This window comes from Festucalex cinctus, chromosome 16 (assembly GCF_051991245.1).
Source record: "Festucalex cinctus isolate MCC-2025b chromosome 16, RoL_Fcin_1.0, whole genome shotgun sequence".
Taxonomy (NCBI): Eukaryota; Metazoa; Chordata; class Actinopteri; order Syngnathiformes; family Syngnathidae; genus Festucalex; species Festucalex cinctus.
In genome coordinates this window covers 18125494-18146934 of record NC_135426.1, presented here as the reverse complement: position 1 = coordinate 18146934, position 21441 = coordinate 18125494, and the positions used below count along the sequence as shown (strand labels likewise).

The 21441-nt window shown below is 40.3% G+C and overlaps 2 protein-coding genes across 3 annotated transcripts; one reads left to right on the top strand and one right to left on the bottom strand.

Moving 5' to 3' along the window:
- Nucleotides 1-1669: 1669 nt before the first annotated feature.
- Nucleotides 1670-15454, bottom strand: pik3cg (phosphatidylinositol-4,5-bisphosphate 3-kinase, catalytic subunit gamma). Its single transcript, XM_077500927.1, is given in 24 exon segments — nt 1670-2497; nt 3517-3598; nt 3679-3836; nt 3909-4020; nt 4842-4972; nt 5031-5121; nt 5215-5361; nt 6346-6449; nt 6589-6670; nt 6732-6875; nt 6973-7038; nt 7326-7461; nt 8278-8376; nt 9362-9854; nt 9856-9949; nt 11216-11323; nt 11501-11688; nt 11767-11936; nt 12305-12405; nt 12472-12558; nt 13843-14105; nt 14229-14400; nt 14468-14687; nt 15252-15454. Coding segments are annotated over 23 exon segments (3441 nt in total). The 5' UTR covers nt 14681-14687; nt 15252-15454; the 3' UTR covers nt 1670-2297.
- A 456-nt stretch (nt 15455-15910) lies between these two features.
- On the top strand, nt 15911-21231 carry LOC144004115 (HMG box-containing protein 1-like). 2 transcript variants are annotated; one of them, XR_013279209.1, is made up of 14 exons: nt 15911-15943; nt 16647-16750; nt 16821-16898; nt 16978-17140; nt 17264-17333; nt 17425-17536; nt 18289-18383; nt 18924-19080; nt 19149-19293; nt 19376-19494; nt 19572-19752; nt 19823-19964; nt 20039-20131; nt 21045-21231. XR_013279209.1 is itself a non-coding variant. In XM_077501069.1 (13 exons), exons 2-13 carry the CDS (start codon nt 16663-16665, stop codon nt 20057-20059), a joined length of 1371 nt encoding a protein of 456 aa, XP_077357195.1. In that variant the 5' UTR covers nt 15911-15943; nt 16647-16662; the 3' UTR covers nt 20060-21231. The 2 variants fall into 2 exon arrangements, 1 of the variants encoding a protein (XP_077357195.1); XM_077501069.1 differs by having other exon boundaries at nt 20039-21231.
- The last annotated feature ends 210 nt before the right edge of the window (nt 21232-21441 follow it).

The window sequence follows — 21441 nt, the reverse complement described above, 5'->3', positions numbered from 1 at the left end:
CAAATTCATTGGAAACAGACATCCACACACACACACACGGAACAAGCAAACTCCCCTGCCGTCTGATCTGGTTCACAAGTTCCTGGAAAGGAACCAGAAACTCCTCAGTTGACAAGGTTATTAACTCATTCACTCCCAGGCGTTTTCACCGTTTTGTTGTTTTTTGACTGATTTTGTAATGCCTACAGGATATTGTGTTCTATTGCTTTAAAAACACGGAACCTACCAAAAGAAAGATTAGTCTCTTCTTTCATCAGGAAAAAAAGGTATATTTTTATCTGTTTCGGTTTTGCAGCAATTAGCATTAGAATATAGCTACGTTTCATCATTATTCACAAACCTGTTGAGAACACTGGGAAAAAGAGCTTGTTGCAACATGACCCGTGCTGCTGTCTTATACTCTGTTGCCACCTGCTGGCCGTTTTTTGTAATAACTATCATTGCTTTAAGCGACCCTTTCAGGTCTGAAGCTGCATCAAAGCCTTCTGTATGCTGCAGCATTAAAAACAAAACAAAACAAAACAAAAAACAAAAAAACAAAAAACGTATAATTACGTTTTTGGGAGTGAATGAGTTAACGTGCGCGCGCACGCAAACGCACGCACTATTTTAATGCGGTATTTTGGAAGAGAAGTCACCCAAAAATGAACAATTCTTCACTGTGAGCAGGTTTGAGAAAATATTTTCACAATTTGGATTGTTTTTGAAGTCGTGTAGAATTGACTGCATTCGATTTAAATATGTTTGTGACATTTGATTTACTCATGGAGCTACGTAAGTTTCAGATGACCATTCAAACTACTTTATTTTATGCCAGATATGTATTTGTACTCAATGTTCTGGCCAGTGAGCGTATGAAGATAACAGATTTTTTTTTTCCTCCAATTTGTGCTGTTGCCATGAGAAATACAAAACGCTGAAAGACAACAAAGCTTTTTTTTTTCTCTCTCTCTCTCCCCATTTCCATTCACATTTCTGTGTGTTGAGCGAATCGCTTCATCCTCCACATGATTCACGAAGGCGTGCTAAAAAGCTTTAAGGAGCCATAAAGAGCTGAAGAACGAGGGGGCTTTTTTTTTTCCTGTTCTGACGAATCCATTTGCAGTTCAAAGGCACAGTGAGAAGAAGAAACAAGAAGAAAGGGTGTCAGTCTTGTCCATCTGCGCCCACTCAAGTCCTGAGACAATAATGCCAATGATTAAGATGGAAAGAGATGCGAGGAATGATGACAGAGATGAGAGGGCACAAAAGGCCTGTCGTATGTCACAGTGCGCCCTCTTGTGGTGGAAACATATACTATGAATCAAATCAACTCTGAACCAGTGAAAATCCACAATCTAAAGAGATCAGTGACACGTACTGAGGGACCGACAGTCAGATTCACAAATTTATAAGCCAAATAGCACATTTGCCATAAAATAGAAGCCTGGAATTCAAAACTGGCATTTCTAATCTGATGTCCAAAGTAGAGCGTTAAAACTCCATTTAATCTCTGTTTTTATGTGATCAATACATCTAAATAGCTAATACACGAATATTAAATACAAATACATTGAGCAGACTAAAGTGAAGAGAATGTGAAGTATGTGAAATACACAATTTCAGTGTTTTTGACCACAGAGATTGATGGATTCAAAAACAAGAACAAGATAACGCACAGGCCAAATAATTAAAATTGAAAAGATTTTTATTTAAACTTTTCTTTTCACTATTCATGATGCAGGTGAGGCTCTGCCTCCCTGACTAAACGTCCTTGAGAGACCATATTTTATTTTTTTTCAACACAAGTCAACTTTTAATTTTACACGTTCTAAGCCATATTTGAATTGAAAAAAATTTAATACTGTACTGTAATAAGTGCTTTGTGCCATAAACACCACGAGATGACAGTAATGCCTAAGGTAGAGAGTTCAATAGGTGGTTGTGTAAAATACTGTGAAGTGAGCTTGCTATAAAAAAATATATATATATAATATAGCTGCGATCTATGCAACAGACAAGTAAATATGTTAAAAAAAATAATAATAAAAAATCAGCGATATAGTGGGGCGGCGGCAGGTGAACTGCAGTATAGAAGAAGATTTTATGTTAACATTGTGAAACATTAAGACTTAAAAAGAAAGTAGGAAAACCTGCATAGAAACTGTTACAATTGACTCGTATGGTGATGGTCACAGCTTTATAAAAGAATCACATTTAATTTAGCATGTCATCAGTATTGTTTCAGCAAATCCCGATCACACTTTGTTCTTTTTTCGATTGTCTTTCACACATCTTGTCTATTTTTTTATTGACACTCATGTGGAGCGTTTCTCCACCCCCTGCTTGATCCCGAGTACCAGGTGAACGAACCAGTTTATCTGCACCATCCAGCCTTTCTCCCGACAAATCTCTATTTGGTCCAGGAGGTGGCGCTGCGCATCGTCCTCGCTGCGGCCGACGGTGAGCGCCTCCCGGATGTACTCGATGTCTTCCTTGCTGGTCAGCTGAGGCATGCCTAGAAGACAAGAAAAAGTGTTTAAGTATAGGGATGTAAGGATATCCAAATATCGCGATACGATATTATCACGATATGAAGGTCACGATACGATAATTATCACCATATTGTGGAGGCGTTGGCGATGTTTAAAAAAGATCACTATATTGTAAAATAAAAAGAGCTCATACTAAAAAAAAAAAAAAAGCACAATATCATACTTTTGTACATAACAGCAATGCATATAAACCACCTACAATCTCTAATAACAATATTGAGGCATTTACTTGCTAATGCCAGCACACATTGATTGCTTCACAAGCAAATTAGGTTACCCTTTATCTGACAATTAGCATAGATTTTTAACATAGAAGGCCAAAACATCCCTAATGAAAATTAAATTGCACTAATAAACTTGCCACGAGAGGGCGCTAGAATTGCACAAATGGAAATCAACCTGACTTTTTAACAAATGTGTTCCTTTTAAATATTGTGAACACGACGACGATAATATTGTGGCAGTTTTAACTAATTCACTCCCAAAAACGTATTTATACGTTTTTTAGGTTTTTGTTTGCTAGAGTTTTTGTATGAAGGCTTTGATGCAGTTTCTGACCTGAAATGGTTGCTTAAAGCGATGGTAGTTATTACCAAAAAAAAAAAAAAAAACGTCCAGCAGGTGGCAGCAAAGTATAAGAGATCAACCCGGTCCATGTTGCAACAAGCTGTTTTTCCAAGTATCTTCAACAGGTTTGTGAATAATGATGAAACTTAGCTAATTCTAACGCTAATTCTAAAAAAATATACCGTACTCATTTTTTTTTTCCCCTGATGAAAGAAGAGACACATTTTTCTATTGGTAGGTTCCATGTTTTTATAGCAATAGAACATGAAAATGGCTGGGAGTGAATGAGTTAATACCGCGATATCACGATATTGCCCTTATCGTGACATCCCTATTTAAGTAACAGTATTATGACTACATAGTGTTGTAAAATAACAGGAAAAAAAAAAAAAAAAAAAAAAAAGCATAATCATACCAGTCATCAGCATCATGGAGAAAAGGATGATGAGCAGGTTGGTGTGGTGCCGAAGAGCGAGGTAAGCTTTCACGCACACATCCTTAAACGTAGATTAAAAAAATATGTAATAAGTCTACATATAATACATGTGACGTGAGGCATTAATTTTGTTTTAAGCACCTGAAATTTCTGGAAGTGGGCACTGCTTTTCTTTCCCGACGTTCCCATGACATACAGGAAGTCAGGCGTGAGCACAAAGGGAACCCACTCCTTACTGATTCCCATGAAGCTCTTGTAGTTCCCCAAGATGTGTCCAAAGTCGATGTGGAAGAGATTCCCTGAGGCAGCGCAAACATTTTCCTGCTCACGTACAGACTGGAAGTGTGAAAGCGAAAGACGAGCGTGGTTACCGGATTCAGTGATCATGATGTTGTCATTGTGCCGATCGCCGATGCCCAGGACGTAGGTGGCAACACAGTAACCGCCACAGGAATACAAAAACCTCTCCACAGCGTGATGAAACTGCAAACACAACTTGGTCACATGCAGTAAAATCACTTCCTTTAGTTGGGCTAAGAAATTCACTGGAATTACCACATTATCTCTTTGGATCATATTGCAAGTTCATACAATACATGACAAATATACATTTAATAAACAGTCAGTGAGTGGAGGTGACAAGTCTAAAAGTAGCATTTGTGTGACAGGAAACCACTGAGCTCACGTCCTTTTCCTGTCTGCTGTTTTTTGCTACTTCCTTTTAACACAAACGAAAACAAAGGTCTGGCGGGGTAATATGGCTATTTTGACTTCAAATCCTTTTTTTTTTTTTGGAGAGCTCAGAATTGTTCATTCGGTAGTCTTACCGATTCAACGTCTTTTTAATTAATTTATTTTTTTTACGTGTATGAGTGCGTTTGTGTGCGTGCAAATACGTGTAAATTTATACTCATTAATTCACCTAAAACCTCATAAAAATCCCATTACCCTTCACCACAACCAGATACTTCAGAGTCTCGCCAGAGTCGTGACGTTCAAAGGTCAGGAGACCAGAGAAAAAAAGAAAAGAAAAGAAAGATAAATCAAAGTGAAATCCAGCACCGACCAAACACTTCCTGCCTTCCCCATGGTTACCCCAGAAGCCTCTAAATTCCAACAAATTAAAGAGATCTCAAGAGACCAGAGGAAAAACTAAAGAGAGGAAAGAGGGAAGGATCGATGAGGCAGAGTGAGATCCACAGAAACCAGCACATCAAAGTGAAATCCAGCACCAACCAAACACCTCCTGCGTGGTTACAAAACCAAAGTCTTACGCCAACCCCAGAATCAAAATCTTTTCATACCTTGTCTTCACCCACACACTTGTCCCGCAGCCACTGATGCAGGATTTCGTCTTTGAAGGCTCCGGTGCTTCCGACGACGCTCTGCTGGATGTTGGCGATGGTGGTGGCGTCCTTCACTATCTCTATCATACCTGAAAAACAATTTGGGGATGACATACGGAATGAAAACGGGGCGGCTATGTAACGGACCTATCCTGTTTCCGGTAGAGATGCAGCCGTAAGGCAACAGGCACAGGTCTAGAGATTCGGTCTCCCAGATGGACTGCATGATCCGCAGAATCTGTCAGGAAACATAACAACAGTTAGTACTACTCAACCTCTATTTGTCCTATATAAGATGACAATTCAGATGCATGTACGAAATGTCCGCCACCTGCAGGATGAGCATGTCCTGTCTGAGGTCGTCACCATGTTTGAAAATGATACCAATGGGGTCCTTGGAGAGGGTGGTGGGATCAGCCCTTTTAAATTGCAGCCACAGCGGCTTCTTCTTGGACGCCATCACTTTGCACTGCTCGATCTGAACTCAGAAAAGAAACTTTCAGTCAGCAATTACATGAGAGTCTCTACAGCACGGGTGGCAAACATACGGATCAGGCCCGCAAAAGGGGTTTAATCCGGCCCGCGAGATGAAGTAAAAAAATAATTTGTAATGTCGGATCAATTAATCAGCTGGCCACAATCAAAACATATAAATTTACAATTTCACAAGCAGTCCTCAGATGTGCAATGCAACTTGTACGGGGAATCGTCCTGGATGTCATTATTTTACACACATATTAAAGTTACGGTTTGTTTATTTATTATTATTATATATTTTTTTTTTTTATCATAGACTGACATAAACATGTTAAATACGACACAAATTCAATTACTGGTAACACAAATAGATATGACAAAAATTAACATCTTTATAATGTCATTAACTCATTTGCTCCCAAAAATGTATAAATATGTTCTATTTTAAATATTAACAGTGTCCTAAAGACGTATTTATACTTTTTTTTTTATTTTTATTATAGACACAGAAGGCTTTGATTCAGCCTCTGAACTGAAGAGAAGCAATGGTAGTTATTACAGAAACAGTCAGCAGGTGGCAGCAGAGTATAAGAGATCAACCAGGGCCATGTTGCAACAAGCTCTTTTCCCCAGTTTTCAACAGGTTTGTGAATAATGATGAAACTTAGCTATATTCTAATGTTAATAGCTGCAAAACGGAAACATACAAATATACTTTTTTCTTCTTGATGAAAGAAGAGACTCTAATCTTTCTTTTGGTAGGTCCCATGCTTTTACAACAACAGACCACAATATTCTGTGAGGCTTTGCAAAAATCAGTCAAAATCCAGTAAAACAGCCAGAAGCGAAGGGGGTTGCAATTGTTTTTAAGTTATATGCCATTATTTTACCAATCCGGCCCACTTGGTCATACATTTTCCTCCATGCGGCCCCTGAGCTACTATGAGTTTGACACCCCTTGCTCTACAGTGTGCGTCTGAGTTACCAGCAGGCTTCCAGCTCTTAGTCCGGGATCATAAGGGACCCTGAAACCCTGCGGAAGACCGGACAACTGGAGTGTCTCCAGCTTCTGACGCATCTGACACACCACTGAAAAGCAAACGTTCACTTTAGTTTACAGCACTTGATGTAAACTATTTTGGGAATATAGCTTTAACAGGACAAAATGGGGAATGTACATACTAAGTATAAGTTCTGTAATAATACATTTTTATAACAAAACGTTCACCTTGAGGCGTGACATCATACTTGTCTGGAGACATGGTCTTGATCTCTCGGGTGACTTTCTGCAGAGCCTCGGTCACCTCCACCTGCAATCAGTTGAATATGTGTGTGATACCCTTCATAGGGATATCGCAAATAAACGCTCACCTGTTTCCCGAAATCCTGCAGCATGGCCTCGCCGCACCCTCGCAGGTAGGCCTCCAGCAGGACCGCAAACCTCTGCTGGTAATGCTTGGACTGGGCGATTTCACTGCGTAGGAACCAGAAGAGGAAATGGCCGATGCGCTTACTCTGAAATGCAAAAAAAACAGGGACGATAAGAGATATTTTTTAACCAAACGTTGTAGCGAATGACAGTAATTTGTGATGAATTTTTCGTCCTTCTTACCCGCAGAGCTCTCTTGAGCAGGAACCTGACAAGGGCGCTGTCATGGTAGGGCTCAAACTTGACTGCCTGCATACACACATTAGCTGCAGAATGACAGGTTTCATAACACAGAAAAACGCAACCACCGCACAAACAAAAAAATGTAGATCCTTATCTAACAGTGCCACTTGGATGGGTAATAAGTAGGAAAAGGGGGGGGGGCACAAAGAAGGTTTTGTCAATGTGTCTGCATTGAAGCACACACAGTTAGGCTACCCTGTTTACATATTACAAAATCACATACTATAACTAAAAGGCCCTGTGTGTTGTGTTTTTGTTGTCTTTTTTTTTTTTTTTTTTTAAATCCATCTTACCTGGACAAGCTGCAGAAGGTATCGCAGCACGTCGTCATCCTCCAGCGTCTCCAACTTCCTCACGGCCATGGAGCGGACTTGAGCGTCAGAGTAGTGGCAGTCAAGCAGCTGCATGGCCAAGCCGACATCCAGAACACTGACCAACATCAACATCAACATGAATAGTAACGCAAACATTTGGCAACATTAAAGTAGCACTAAGGAACTTTTCAACCTTAATAAAATGTTTTTTTTTTAAACTCTTCTGATGAAACATCGACTTAAAACTACTTATTTGGTACCTTTGCCATGGCCTGAGGGGGTCTGTATCATTTTTACTGGCACTAAGCAACTTTGAGGAGGATGGTAGGAACACTGCCACTCAAAAAACTACTAATGTGTTGACTGCTTTATAGCATACGTCACTTCCCCATTTCCCTATTCTTGACAAAGACAGAAGTCAATGTGAATGTCAACGCTCGCTGGCGTGAGCTAAAAAAATGACGCAATATGCTTGTCCTCATGGGAAATGTAGTCTTCCTTCAGGCATGACATTACCGCTTTTGTCCACATGGCGTTGTTATAATCAAGATAAATTGAAAATTCCTTAGTGTTGCTTGAAAGGGAAGTCAACACCCAATTTTTTTTACATTAATATATTCTATGCAGCCCCACTAGTCTAAATATAGTTTTCTGGTTAATATTGCATTAGTGGAATATGAGTTAAGCAGCTAAATCCAGACGTTATTCATTTCAGATCTCAGGTAACAACCAATCACAGCTCAGCTTCAGAAAACAGGGGAGCTGTGATTGGTCGTTGTGTAAGCCCTGAGCAACATTAAAGTCAGCTTCCTAACTCTTATTCCACATATTAATCAGAATGTCATGTTTACACTAGTGAGGCTACATATGACATATTATTTTCAAGAATGTTTAAGATTGACTTCCACTTTAAGAGTGGAAATGTCCTTACCTGCTGTCCCAAGCAGTGCAGCGCTCCAACAGCCGGTGGGTAGCCAAGGCATCTTCCTGTTTCCCCCACCTGACCGATGACAGCAGCTTTGGATAGGCCCTGACAGGGAGAGCTTGTAAGGTTTGTTTGCCGTGTGCAAAAATCACTGACCTGTATATATGATTGAATAGCCAATAGCACACACACACGCCAGTGCAAGTTCTCTTATGTTTAATACATTTTAAACACCATAAATCATGCTGTTTCTCCTAAGTACTGTCTCATATGTTCTTCAATTTCGATACTGTAAATGTATTGGATCGTATGCTGAGAAACGTTTCTTGGGAGGAGCAATATGGCGGCCTCGCAACATCAAAAGTCTCCCCAGTCATATATATATATATATATATATAGATCAGTGGCAAAAATCAAGCACAATACATGTACAGTGGATTGATAACGTCTATACAACCCTGTTAGAATGCGTAGTGTGATCTATAACCTGCATAACTTAACTGTATGTGGAATATGCCACGGAAGTTTTAAATAAAGTTACTGAACTTTAATTAAGGTTTCCGTTGTCATTATTCATTAAAAAAATATTTTGAAATCTTACCAAGTTTTTATTAGTCTGTTTCTCCTGTCTGTAAATAAAGCAGGACTTCTAAATATAGGCAGATTCAAAGCATAGATAGATAGATAGATAGATAGTAATGTTGATTCAACATTGATCCAAAATCCTTTATTTGGGTCATGGTTGAAAATGAAGGAAAATATAACGTCGATTCAACGTTGTTCCAATAATAATAATAATAATCCAAATATGTGGATTTTGTAAGGATTTCAACGTTGGAACTCGGGCTGAGTATTGCCAACAACCTCACGATATATATATATCACGATACAGGGTCACAATACGATACGTATCGCGATACATGTATCCCAATACATGATCTACAAGGCGATTCGGTGTTGTTGATTCAACCATATAAGCTCACAGCGGAATGTTGATTCAACATCTTTTCAACGTCTGCCTGCTATCTGGGATGGTATTTGAGCAGGGGTGTGTAGACTTTTTAAAAAAGTGTTTCACTATCTAAGTTACCTGGGGTCACGCATACACTCGTGTCGGAAATGCCAGAGCAGCTCTTTGTCCTCAGGACTCAACGGATGCAGGGAGTCGGTAGCCACAATGGCTCCAAACTGTTTCTTCAGGTGGTTCGGCATCTCCCTTTGACCTCGCTCGCATCCGTCAGGATCCTCCGCTGCCGAAGCGCCGTCCCGACTCAGATCGCGGCTCTTGGGAAGCACCACGGGGTAGCAGTACTTATCCAGCAAGATGGCGATGGCCATGGACGAAGCCTTTTCCGGGTTGGTGGCCGACGTCAGCTTGTCGGCGTTGATGCTGCTGCTGCTGCTCTCCTCGCTCTTCTCGGGCATTTTCCACATGTGCAGGACGAACTCCCCCTGGCGCAGCAGCGAGCGGTGGTCTATCAGCAGCAGGTTGACGTAGTACAAGAGGCGGCTCTTCGTCTTGCCTTGAGAACCGGCGGCAGAAGAGGTGAGGCTCGCTTTGCGGGGGTGAGGCGGAATTTGAGGCGGACTTACTGTCGTGACTTCCGCCTCCTGATGTGTTATCATGGTAGGAAGATCCTTTTGAGGTCGGGGTTTGGGGTTGTTTTCTACACACCACCTAGGAAGGAATTGATATGCTGTAATATATTCAACACATTATTTATCCCTCATTCATTGTATGAGTTACACATAGGTGAAAATTTATAATGTAGCATAGACAGACTCAAAAAACATTTTTTTTTATGTTTATGGATAAAGGGTTTCTGCAGGTATCAGCAAGTACAATTTAATGCAACTTAAAACTAATATATATATGCCGTAAACACATGCATACACATACATTACATACTGTACATATATGCATCACTTCACTTGTTACAATCTTTAATCGTAGCTATCTGCATGATTTTCGTGGTTAACTCGCGATTAATCGCAAATTAATCACACTGTTCTTAATACACAATAAAATGTGTTTTCAAGCTTTTCATACACTTTTTAATTAACACATAAGTGGACAAATATGGTTACCAAACACAAATGTGGTTGTATCTTTTCAACCATTGATACATTAATTTTATTGTAAGTTATTCATAGTTTTTGAAGTTAAAAAAATATAGATTAAAAAATTGTGTAAATAATTGAGTCATACATTTGTCTTGAGGTAATTTTCTGCCATTAGGTGGGATTAGTGTTTCATGTTGGATGTCATCTTTATATCTTTTTTTCTTTATATCCATCAAACAGAAAGTCGGAGCCCAGATTTGAACCGCCAACCTCAGAACTGTGATTGGCGGTGCAGAATACATATATACAGTACAGTGTTCCCTTGTTTATCGCATGTTCATCTTTTGCGGCCTCGCAGTTTCGCGGATTTTTCAACAGTGTGCTTTTTTTTTTTTTTTTTTTAAACACAAGGTGCTTTTTGGTTTGTTTATTTGTTTTGGTTTTTGTGCGTCCGTATCTCTCGAACCCTACGCCCGACCGGGGACATATGGGCATCCGCGGATTCGTCTCGATGAGACTTTTCCAACGGTGTCTGTGCCGTCGCTCCACGACATTGCATTCCGGAGATAGAAAATATATACTGTGCTGTATAATAAGTTAATTTAAAAAAACAACAACATACTTTTAATGGGGAAAAAAAGTGTAAATGAAAAAAAAAGATGAATGAAAAAATATTCATAATAAACTAAAAATCATACCAAAACGAAAATAAAAAGAATAAACAAAAAAATATAAACAGATTTTTTTTTTTTTTTTTTAAATTAACGCGGATTTCCATTATCGCAGGTAGTTTTTGGAATGGAAAACCCGTAATAAACGAGGGAACACAATATATAAACCTATAATAACAATAAAAAAAAATATATAAATGAATCCTTACCTGGAGGTTAAGTCTGGACCCTTTTGGCAGGTCCTTGATTTTAATGTTAAACTCTAACCAGCAGTTCCACAACACTTCCTCATTGAAGGCTTTGGGAGTCGTCCGCTCCTGAAGTACAAATTGAGGCTTTACATTCTTTGTTCATGCTTCGAAAATTAAGCTGTACGTTCTCTTTCAGATGTAAAAAAAAAAAAAAAAATGAAATGAAAATAAATATTTGCTTTTTGTTAACCAGGAACGTTACACATTACACCTGTCATATATGGATCAGTATAATTTCTCAACCTGCGCAAGAAGCTGCTGACTGTGGAAGATGCTGGCCTCAATGAACACGACATAGTCGGGAATTTTGGGAAGAGTTGGGATGTCGATTCCCAGCACCTTCACCCGGAACTTCCTGTCACAATCCCACATGGACACTGTGAACACTCGCTCGTGGTCCTTCTCGTCGATGGTCAGCTGCTCATGCGTGCCTGGAATGATGCAAAATCGGACAATAACACCAAATGACTGGCCGGCACTCAAACACTGAGAACTGTAAAAATGATTACCCGCGACACCAGTGCAATCGTCCACTTGGGCCCAGTCCTCTTCATGGACCAGGTCCAGGTCGGGATCCGGCAGCGTCTCCAGAGCCAAGTGAATCTCCTCGCCATTCTTCAGACACTGACGGATCCAGTTGAAGTTGTGCAGTGGTTTCTCTCCGTACAGGTATTCCTCCCTGTTCAATCAAATAAACTCATCTTTTTTTCTTTCTTTTTTTTCGCAAGAGACCAGAGGAAAAACTAAAGAGAGGAAGGAGGGAAGGATCGATGAGGCAAAGTGAGATCCACAGAAACCACTGCATCCAGTCCATCAAAGTGAAATCCAGCACCAACCAAACACCTCCTGCGTGGTTACAAAACCAGAGTCTTACACCAACCCCAGAAACCTCTAAATTCCAACAAATTAAGGAGATCTCAAGTGACCAGAGGAAAAACTAAAGAGAGGAAGGAGGGAAGGATAGATGAAGCAAAGTGAGATCCACAGACACCACAAATAAACTCATCTGATCCCACCAACTTCAGAGCTGCCTTGATTCGAACCAACCTTCCACACACGCGCAGCACAAAGTCCGTCTCGCACGTGCTGTCAGGGATCCCCAGCAAGCCTCTTTTATTTGCCATTTTGGAGAAGAAGCTTGACAAAACCTGGTTCAAATAATGTGCGACGTCACAAAGCAAATCGAGAGCTTGAAGCAGAACAATCTAATGTACCTGTGCTGGTGTGTCATCAATGGACACCTTGATGGTCTGACTGACTGCGCGGATGTGGATTACAACGAGGACGTGGCCGTTGCTGACCTGATGAATAGAGCAGCCCAATAACATTGAAGAAACCGTTTGAATGGAAATACAGCATCTGTACGATCGAGATAAGATATGACTCATCTTTGAGGAAGACTAGAAGCGCTAACTTCCTCATAAAATGGGACCCATTAACCAATAACGTGTTCTTACAATAAAGACAGAACAGTTGAATTCTTTATAAAGAACATTATTTGAATTTCTTTTCAGGCTGCAGGATATGACAAGCAGGATTTAAAATGTAAATAGTTCAATGTGTGTCAGACAGTGTGTATTTGTCTTAAGTAACATTTGGAGCTGTTGAAATTAATTGATTAACTCATTTGCTCCCAATAACGTGTAAATACGTTTTTTTATGTTCTAAGTGTCCCAAAGACGTATTTATACGTTTTTTTTGTTTTTTTTTGTTTTTTTTTTTATGCTAGAGCATACAGAAGGCTTTGACGCAGCCTCTCAACTGCAAAGAACGATTGCAGAAATGGTAGCTATTACACAAACGGCCAGCAGGTGGCAGCAGAGCAAAGGAGATCAACCAGGGCCATCTAGAAAAAAAGCTCAATTACTTACAATTTTAAATAGATTTGTGAAAACTGATGAAACTTAGCTCTCTTCTAATGCTGATTGCTGCAAAACGGAAACAGATAGAAACATACTTCTTTTTCCTGATGAAAGAAGAGACTTTAATCTTTCTTTTGATAGGTTCCATGCTTTTATAGCCATAAAACACAATATTCTGTGGCCCTTGCAAAATCAGTCAAAGTCCAGTGAAACAGCCAGGAGCGAACGGGACTACTTCTGTGAAAATGGCTGGGAGTCAATGAGTTAATCACTATACAAATACGAAAAACAAAATAACCACCAATCACTGGTAAATAAACAGTAATCAGGGGGAAAATAATTTTCGAATACACTTTAATGCAAAATGGGCGGCACGGTGAATGAGTGGTTAGCATGTCTGCCTCCCAGTACTGAGGGCTCGGGTTCGAGTCCAGGCTCCGGCCTTCCTGGGTGGAGTTTGCATGTTCTCCCCGTGGCCGCGTGGGTCTTCTACGGGTACTCTGGTCTGTTTTGTTTTTGACTGTTTGTTCTTTAAACTGAAAATCTATAAATAAAGTACTTAAAAAAAAGAAGATGGATGGATGGATGGATGGATTTTTGGCCTGGTTTACTACCGCTTCCCCTCCCCCTGCAACCCTAATAAGGACATGCATTATGCATGCTGTGCTGGATCCATATGGCGCCTGGTGAGAGAAAAATATAACCCCTGAAATTTGAACATACCTTCCCCAGCAGGTGCTCCGGCAACGGCTTGTGCGTCACCCACGGGTCCATGGAGTAGAGCTTTGCGTCGCGGTCCGACAGCTCGATGCGTCGCGGCGTCAGCAGCTTCCGGCGCGTGAACTCCAGCTCGTCGTCGTGCACGTTACTGACGTCGGTGACATCGTAGCCGATCAGGTAGTTTAAGTAACGCTGGTACTGAAGCGTCTCGTCCGAGGGCTGCGGACGAGGAACCAGCTTGATCCGGCCAACGTCCTTCTTCAAGGCTTTAAAAGAAATTGAAAAGATCCTTGTTTCATGCTGCAGTGATCCCCAACCGCAATCTATGCCAGCGACGTATAATGACAACCACAACGATTCAACGCTCTTCCACAAGATGGCAAACAAACCTCTCCAGTAGCGTACGCAGTCCAGCGTCTGGAATACTTGGTGCTTGTCGTAAATCTCGCACGTGTTGCCTTTCTTCTGGTAAAGCAGGATGCAGTGGTCAGGAGAAAATCGCTGGTAGAATTCCGGACAGAGGTTGGATGTCACCGCATTGAGCCACACCTGAGCCTTCACCTGGGACCAGAGATATTCCAAGTCACCTTCAGTGATGCTTGATTAGAAAATTAAATGACAAAGCGACCTGTTCAACGGTCCAGTTTCCTGCAATCTCCAGTTGCAGCGTGTCGGGGCAGTCGCCGCCCCGCGCCGCGGTCGGGAGAACGAACTCCACAGCAATGTGATCCATGGAGGCGCAGGAGGACGACGTGATGGCCTTCCTTCGTCTCCGCCGCCCGCTGTCTTCTCGCAACACCACTCGCTCTTCGTCGCTCACCTGGAGAGGCTGCTCGTCCATCGCCGAGCTTGAGAAGCAGGAGAATGGGACACATTGATTTTGCGTGGAATCATTTTCACGTTGTTTTCTCTATGACAACAAAGGAACCCAGGGCAATAAAAGGAAGGGTCTAGACACAGCCTAGACCTAAATCCATTTGAAAAGCTGGAGCGGTGCCCAAATGGGGGCTCTGCACAGGAAATGCCCTCACAAACTTTAATATTTGCAGCATACACTTATGCAATGAAACAGTAGACAATGCACCAACAATAGTGAGAAAGTTTCTAAAAACAACAGTAAACAAAAATATATCTATTAAAAGCTTTGTTCCAATTTTCTATTATTTAAATAAACAGGATGTAATGACTGGATTTTTTTTCTTCAAAAACAGGAAGCCAAGTGGATAGTAGTATGACTACAACACTACACAAAATGATACTGCGTTGAGACGTTTGTCTTAAATATATATATTTAGACATATTTGTGGTGATATGTCAAACAAATATGTCACGAAATAACTGAGAACAAAATGACACCGGACAGGCTGTAACGGTGCAAGTGACAGAAAGTCTCGAAGGAAAACTGAACTCACCAACAAACGCGGAGGGTGATGACACGACACCCGCAGCACAAAACCCAAAATTCAGCATTTAAGTGAGGTGAACAGAGGACTTTACTGAGAGAGATAGAGCCAAAAAAAAGTTTTAAAAGATTCAACAACGTTGCCTCGTTGCCGAGGTAAAGAGTTGATCTGCTCACATTGCAAGATGAGTTATCCGCATCCGGTGACTCCTTCAAAATAAGGTGGCATTCGGAAACACAAACATTCGGTCTGCAACCTTATTGCTGCTCTCTAGTGGCCGAATTAGGTAACACGGCGTGGTATTATTATTTTTCTTTATTAGGGAGGAACATGACGAATTGGATACATAAATGAATTAAATAAACAAATTCAATCTCGACATTTTTTGCAATTTAAGTAATCTTTAATAACCTGGAGCATATTTTTTTAATGTTCTACCTAACACTTGAATGAATTGGTTGCAAGAACAAAACACTTAGAATTAAAGCAAACAATACAGAATAAAACGGGTCTTTAATAATGAAACATACATTGTTTTATCATCGTTTTTAATCTTTTCATTTCAACGAAGAGCCGTCTGCCAATAATTTGACCAATGACGAAGCTAATAGCCTTTGATTGACAGTCGGTTGGGCCAATAGGATTGGTGAGGATGATGTGTTTATACCAACCTACTTTCCCCGTACAAGGCCACTGTTTAGGTGAGTAAAGAAAAAGTTCATTAAAACTTTTCCGTGTTTTAAAGCGTCGAATTCGACAAGCGACCGCGGCATTGTATCGAATATGCTCTAAACTAGGAAAATACGAGGCAATGTTGAGATGACGAGGCCTGTTGTTTTCACAAATACGAGCTCAGTTGATCGTTCTGAAAGCTTCATTGTTGACGTTAGTTTTTGTTGAAACGGCCCTTTGCCCGAAAACCCTTTCGACGCATTATTATATTTATTCGCGATTTCTCAACACGGACATATTTTCCATATGAATAAGATTCTTCATATACACATTTCTCTCATATTCGTCGACGGAAATCCCCAGTTTAATTAATAGCACTTTCGTTCAGTGACCGATCAAACTGCTTCTGCTTACATCTCCCGAATACGATTCTTTGAACAAAATGATGTCTAACTAAATGTTTTAACAACATATTGCGACTTGCTCCTCGTTTATTTGTAACACCGTCATTCACAGCGTTGAATGAATGGGTCGATACGCGCATGCGCGGACGCTCTCAAAGTTTATAAACAAGAGGCTGTCACATGATGACCATATTGTGCAACAGGGGAAGAACGTATGATTACACTTTTGGGTTAGCTAAAAAAAAATTTTGTTAGGAATAATAATAAAATAAATACATTGAACGAGTGGCTTCCGTGACATTTATATCTTTCACATTCAACGTTTCAGTTGACAACTTGACATCATGATGTGGGAGGTGGTGATCCCCAAAAGCATGTCTGGTGATAACCCCAAACATCACAAGGAAACTAAGCCTGATTGCGAATGCTCAGGTATGCATCTCTCAACTATTAAGTAACACTCTCAAAATCTACATTGGTGTCTTTGTGTTTACACTCTCAGAAAAGATTGTGAAAGTGGATCAGGACCAATCACATAACTCCTCCCTTGGCCCAAAGAGTGATACCTTCATGGAATATGGTACATAACACCAAATGTGACTTTTATAATTGTACGATGCATCATGAAGACACAAAAAATCCCTTTGCTCTTTCCCCAGCTGATCTTCCAAAACTGCAGGAGCCTCCGGAGGAGAAAGAGATGACAGCGATTTATCAAACGGAGGTCGGCGCGGCAGCCGGGGACACCCGCTGGCTGACACAGCTGGCTCACATTGCCACCGGGCCTCAGAGCCCACTACTACAGGAGTCTCCTCACAGCGGGTACAATCACATCATTTAATTGTTAAATAGCATGACTTTCTCAGCTATAACACATACAGCACACAGCATACGTAAAGTACTGTAAGTAAAGTCAGTAAGTGTGTCTTGGTTTGCCATTTCCAGTTCCTCTTCTGCCAGAAATGATCTACATTCTTATGCCCGGCCACACCCTCCTAACTCCAGCAGAGGCAGAGTACAGAAAACTCTCTTCACTCCCACTTCAATAACCCGCCAACAATGCAGCGAGCGACCCACTTCAGATGTTTACTTTTATGTTTGCACAGATGAGCAGCCAACGGAGCTCTGTGGTGTCCACCAGGTCCTCACTGTCTGATGACAAGGACACTGCTTGGAGTGTCTCCTGGCCTGCCACTGCCTGGCATTGTTTTCTTAAAGGTACGCGCACATATAGTCAAATGGGAATGTGAATGGAGCCGTTTTAGTATTTAACACATTCACTGCCAGCCCAGCAAAAAAAAATGCATCATTTGACGTCTTTTTCCGTCCATGGCAGTGAAGGAGTTAATTATGAATTATGAAGAGTTAAGAAGGGTTCTGCTGGAATATGGAAATTTAAGACATCTGCATGAATCCAAAATTAAAATGGCTAAACCAAAAGATAACTGACATTCTGGAAACACACTGACAGAATCCTGTTAAAAAAAGAAAAAAAAAAGTTTAAGTTGCAATCAGATTTTTTTTTCTTTAACATATAAAGTAAAATTATATACATGTTTAAAAATATATATGCAAATTATTTTAAGTACATGTAAAAATAGAAATGTAAAGGCTGCATAGGTTTATATACATACGTAAAATATCTGATTTTAATTGTAACATTTTAATAAAATTTACGATGAAAAAAAAAATATTTTTTAATTAATGTTTCACATTTAGATATAAATGTGTAATGTTTTATGCTGTTATTTGTTTGCAACAGGAAGCATTGCAAAATTATATGTACAATTGAATATTATTTCAATTTAAAAAAAAGTGTAAGCATTAATAGATAATTACAATACATAGACCACTTCATAAAACATACACATCAGTTCAAAATATTAAGATTCAAAACGGTTCAATACTCACTCTTTAATCGGGTTGCCAGTATACAGGTAGTTTCATGAAAAGCTGTTTTGTATGTGCAGGTACTCACCTGCGTTTCCATAGTGGCTCCAGTGTGGAGTGGCGCAACGTTGAGGACCTTCAGTCCGACAATGAGGAACAGTCATTATCCTTGAAGGTATTTAACTCATTCACTCGCAGCCATTTTCACAGAAGCAATTTTACTGTTGTTGTTTTACTGTTTACTGTTTAAAGCTGTTTTACTGAATTTTGACTGATTTTGCAAGGCCCACAGAATATTGTGTTCAATTGCTATGAAAGCAAGGGACCTATCAAAAGAAAGATTAAAGTCTCTTCTACGTTTCATCAGTTTTCACAAATCTATTTAAAATTGTAAGTAATTTAGCTTTTTTTTTAGATGGCTCTGGTTGATCTCCTTTGCTCTGCTGCCACCTGCTGGCCGTTTGTGTAATAACTACCATTTCTGCAACCGTTCTTTGCTGTTGAGAGGCTGCATCAAAGCCTTCTGTATGCTTTAGCATAAAAAAACAAAACAAAACGTATAAATACGTCTTTGGGACACTTAAAACAAAAAAAACGTATTTACACGTTATTGGGAGCAAATGAGTTAAAAAAAAAATCATCTTTCAACAACGCAAGTATAATAATTGCTTGACGGACTTAAAAAACAAAACAAAAAAAACCCTTTTTTTTCCAGAGTTACGGCAGTGAGGGTTTGCAGCTTGTAGCACATTCAGAATACGTGTTGTCCGGTCAGGCCATCTTGCAGCTGACCTTTGACCCTGGCGCTTTTGGTCAAAGCTTGTTAACTGCACGCTGCCAACTTGACCACCCATTCTACGTTAAAAACAAAGGTAAGTAAGCATTTTGTATATCCGGTTGATCACTTTCCACACATATCGACTCCCGTCCTTTTTATCAGGCTGGTCGTCATTCTACCCGAGCTTGACCGTGGTGCATTATGGGATAGCGGGCTATGAAATGGAGCTCGGTGACGTGTGCCTTCCTCCGGGTCACAGAGATGCCGAACATACAGATGACTCGCTCGTCTTTGACACATTTAAAAGGTTTTCCAAAACAACATGACCTTGTGCGTGCATGATTGAGACAATTACAATTATGGTTCCATTTTTTGTGGGACTTTTGCAGTTATGATTTCACACCACTGGACTCCTCCGCGGTTTATCTGCTGAGCAGCATGGCCCGACGGCGACATGCCTCCCAGTCCAGTGGGGGCGCTGTTTCTCCACACAGAGACACATTACAAGGTTTGACTTAATTTTTTTTCTTTTTTTTTGACTAAAAAAAAAAAAAAAGAATTTGCGAGCCTGTCTCAAACCAACAGACGCTCCCACGCCCAGCCACTCCCACTGTCCTCACCGCAAGCCAATAAAAAGCCAAAGTGTCCGCCAAACAGGAAGTAACCACAGCACACCCAAGTGCAAGCGGCCAATGAACGCGTTCATGCTTTTTGCCAAGAAGTTCAGGGTGCAGTACACGCAGATGCACCCGGGCAAGGACAACAGGTTGGTGCGCGCCTCGACGGCGGTATCCGTGCTTGGTCATGCGTGTGAAATGTGCGTGTGCGTGTTTCAGAGCCATCAGCGTGCTCCTCGGCGAGCGCTGGAAGAAAATGCGAAGCGAAGAGCGCCGCGTGTTTACCGTGCAGGCTAAAGCGCTCGCCGATGAACAGAAGCGGCTCGACCCGGATTGTTGGAAACGAAAACGTACAGATTATGTGAGGACACGCACATACGGGTCGTACAAAGTCACTTCTGCATGATTCTAATAAATGCTCATTTTTGCCAACAGGTTTATCAAGGAGACAAGTAAAGACAACTGATGTAGGAGCACGTTCACAATTTTGCCTTAGGGGACTTCTGATTAGCTAATTCCTGATCACGGGTGGGCAAACTACACTTTTTTTTTTTTTTTGCCTCATCTACAAATGACTAAAGAAATATATATATTTTTAGGGCAGGGGCAAATTTGCCACTTTTTTTCTCTCCATATCCTCCTGACTACCAGTAATTCAAATTTGTCCACTGTAGTGGACCTTTTTAAACCTGAATATCTCCCACCCAGTGCATACGATTGAATTAACTCCTTTTTGTGCTCTATAGAGGAAATTCAGAGATTTCCAATGATGTCAAATGTGTAGGGGTGGGGTTTTGCTACCTTTGTATCATAAAAGAAAATGGCTTCCCAAGCACTTTTAAGGGAAGGGGAAAAGTAAGTGTACTAACACTTTTTATTGAACGAATTTAGGCTTTAAATGTTAGCATGTTTTCTATAAGACTCTTAAGAACACAAAGTATTGTTTGAATTATTTTAACTGTAGTTGAGCCTAGCATTTAAGTTTTAAAAAATGTCCTCTGTAGTAGTGGACACATCATAGCTTAAAAATAAAACCTTTTAAAAAAAAAAATAAAAAAAAATTATTTTGCAGTATTCCAATTACTGCACAAAGATTGGGGAATGTAAAATAAACATGATTGGACAATATTTTTTTCCTGGTAGTCAGGAGGATATTAAACAGTGGCAAATTTGCCACTTTTTTTCTCATCATATTGCCCCCGCCCTCTAAAAAAAATATGTATTTCTACGTGGCCCTAATACGCCGTGACTAGGCCCATCATCTTTCAAAACAAAATCAGAGACAAAACATTTGCCTACCCTGGTATACTGTAGAAAGTTCACTTTTATAGCCTATGCTTGAAATTGGTGCTACGATAACTTAAAAAAATCAAGATGATTTAATATTTTCAGCACGAAGGAGAATATGCGCAAAGCTAAAAATATGTTGTTGTTTTTTTAGGTTTATCCCCGTCAAAGCTGGGCAGAATTCAGAATTGAATTAAATTCCAATTCAGTTCTTGAATTTGAACTGAGGTGGCAAACAAGAAGTAGAATTGCAATTCAGAATTGAAATTCATGATGCAAAATTAAAAGTGTATTTAACAATGTAGTGGCCTTTATACAACATGAATTTCATGCAAATATGATTGTGAGGACTTTTGTACACAATTATAGTAAATAATAGTAAGATGTAGTATTTTATATATATATTTTTTTTCAAAATCAAAAGCCAACTCTGATAAAAACAAGGGGCCATCAGGAAGTTGCCAGACGGAATCCCCCCCCCCCCCCCCCCCCCATATTTTCTTGCTATATGCTTGAAGCAGGTGCGTCCCCAACAAAGTAACTAGTTATAA

Bases quoted from the DNA above. Each gene is read 5' to 3' on its own strand.
- LOC144004115 (XM_077501069.1), top strand. From the start codon at position 16,663: ATGATGTGGGAGGTGGTGATCCCCAAAAGCATGTCTGGTGATAACCCC. The intron at 17,537-18,288 runs GTACGCGCACAT...TTGTATGTGCAG, and splicing joins CTGGCATTGTTTTCTTAAAG to GTACTCACCTGCGTTTCCAT. The intron at 19,081-19,148 runs GTAAGTAAGCAT...CCTTTTTATCAG, and splicing joins ATTCTACGTTAAAAACAAAG to GCTGGTCGTCATTCTACCCG.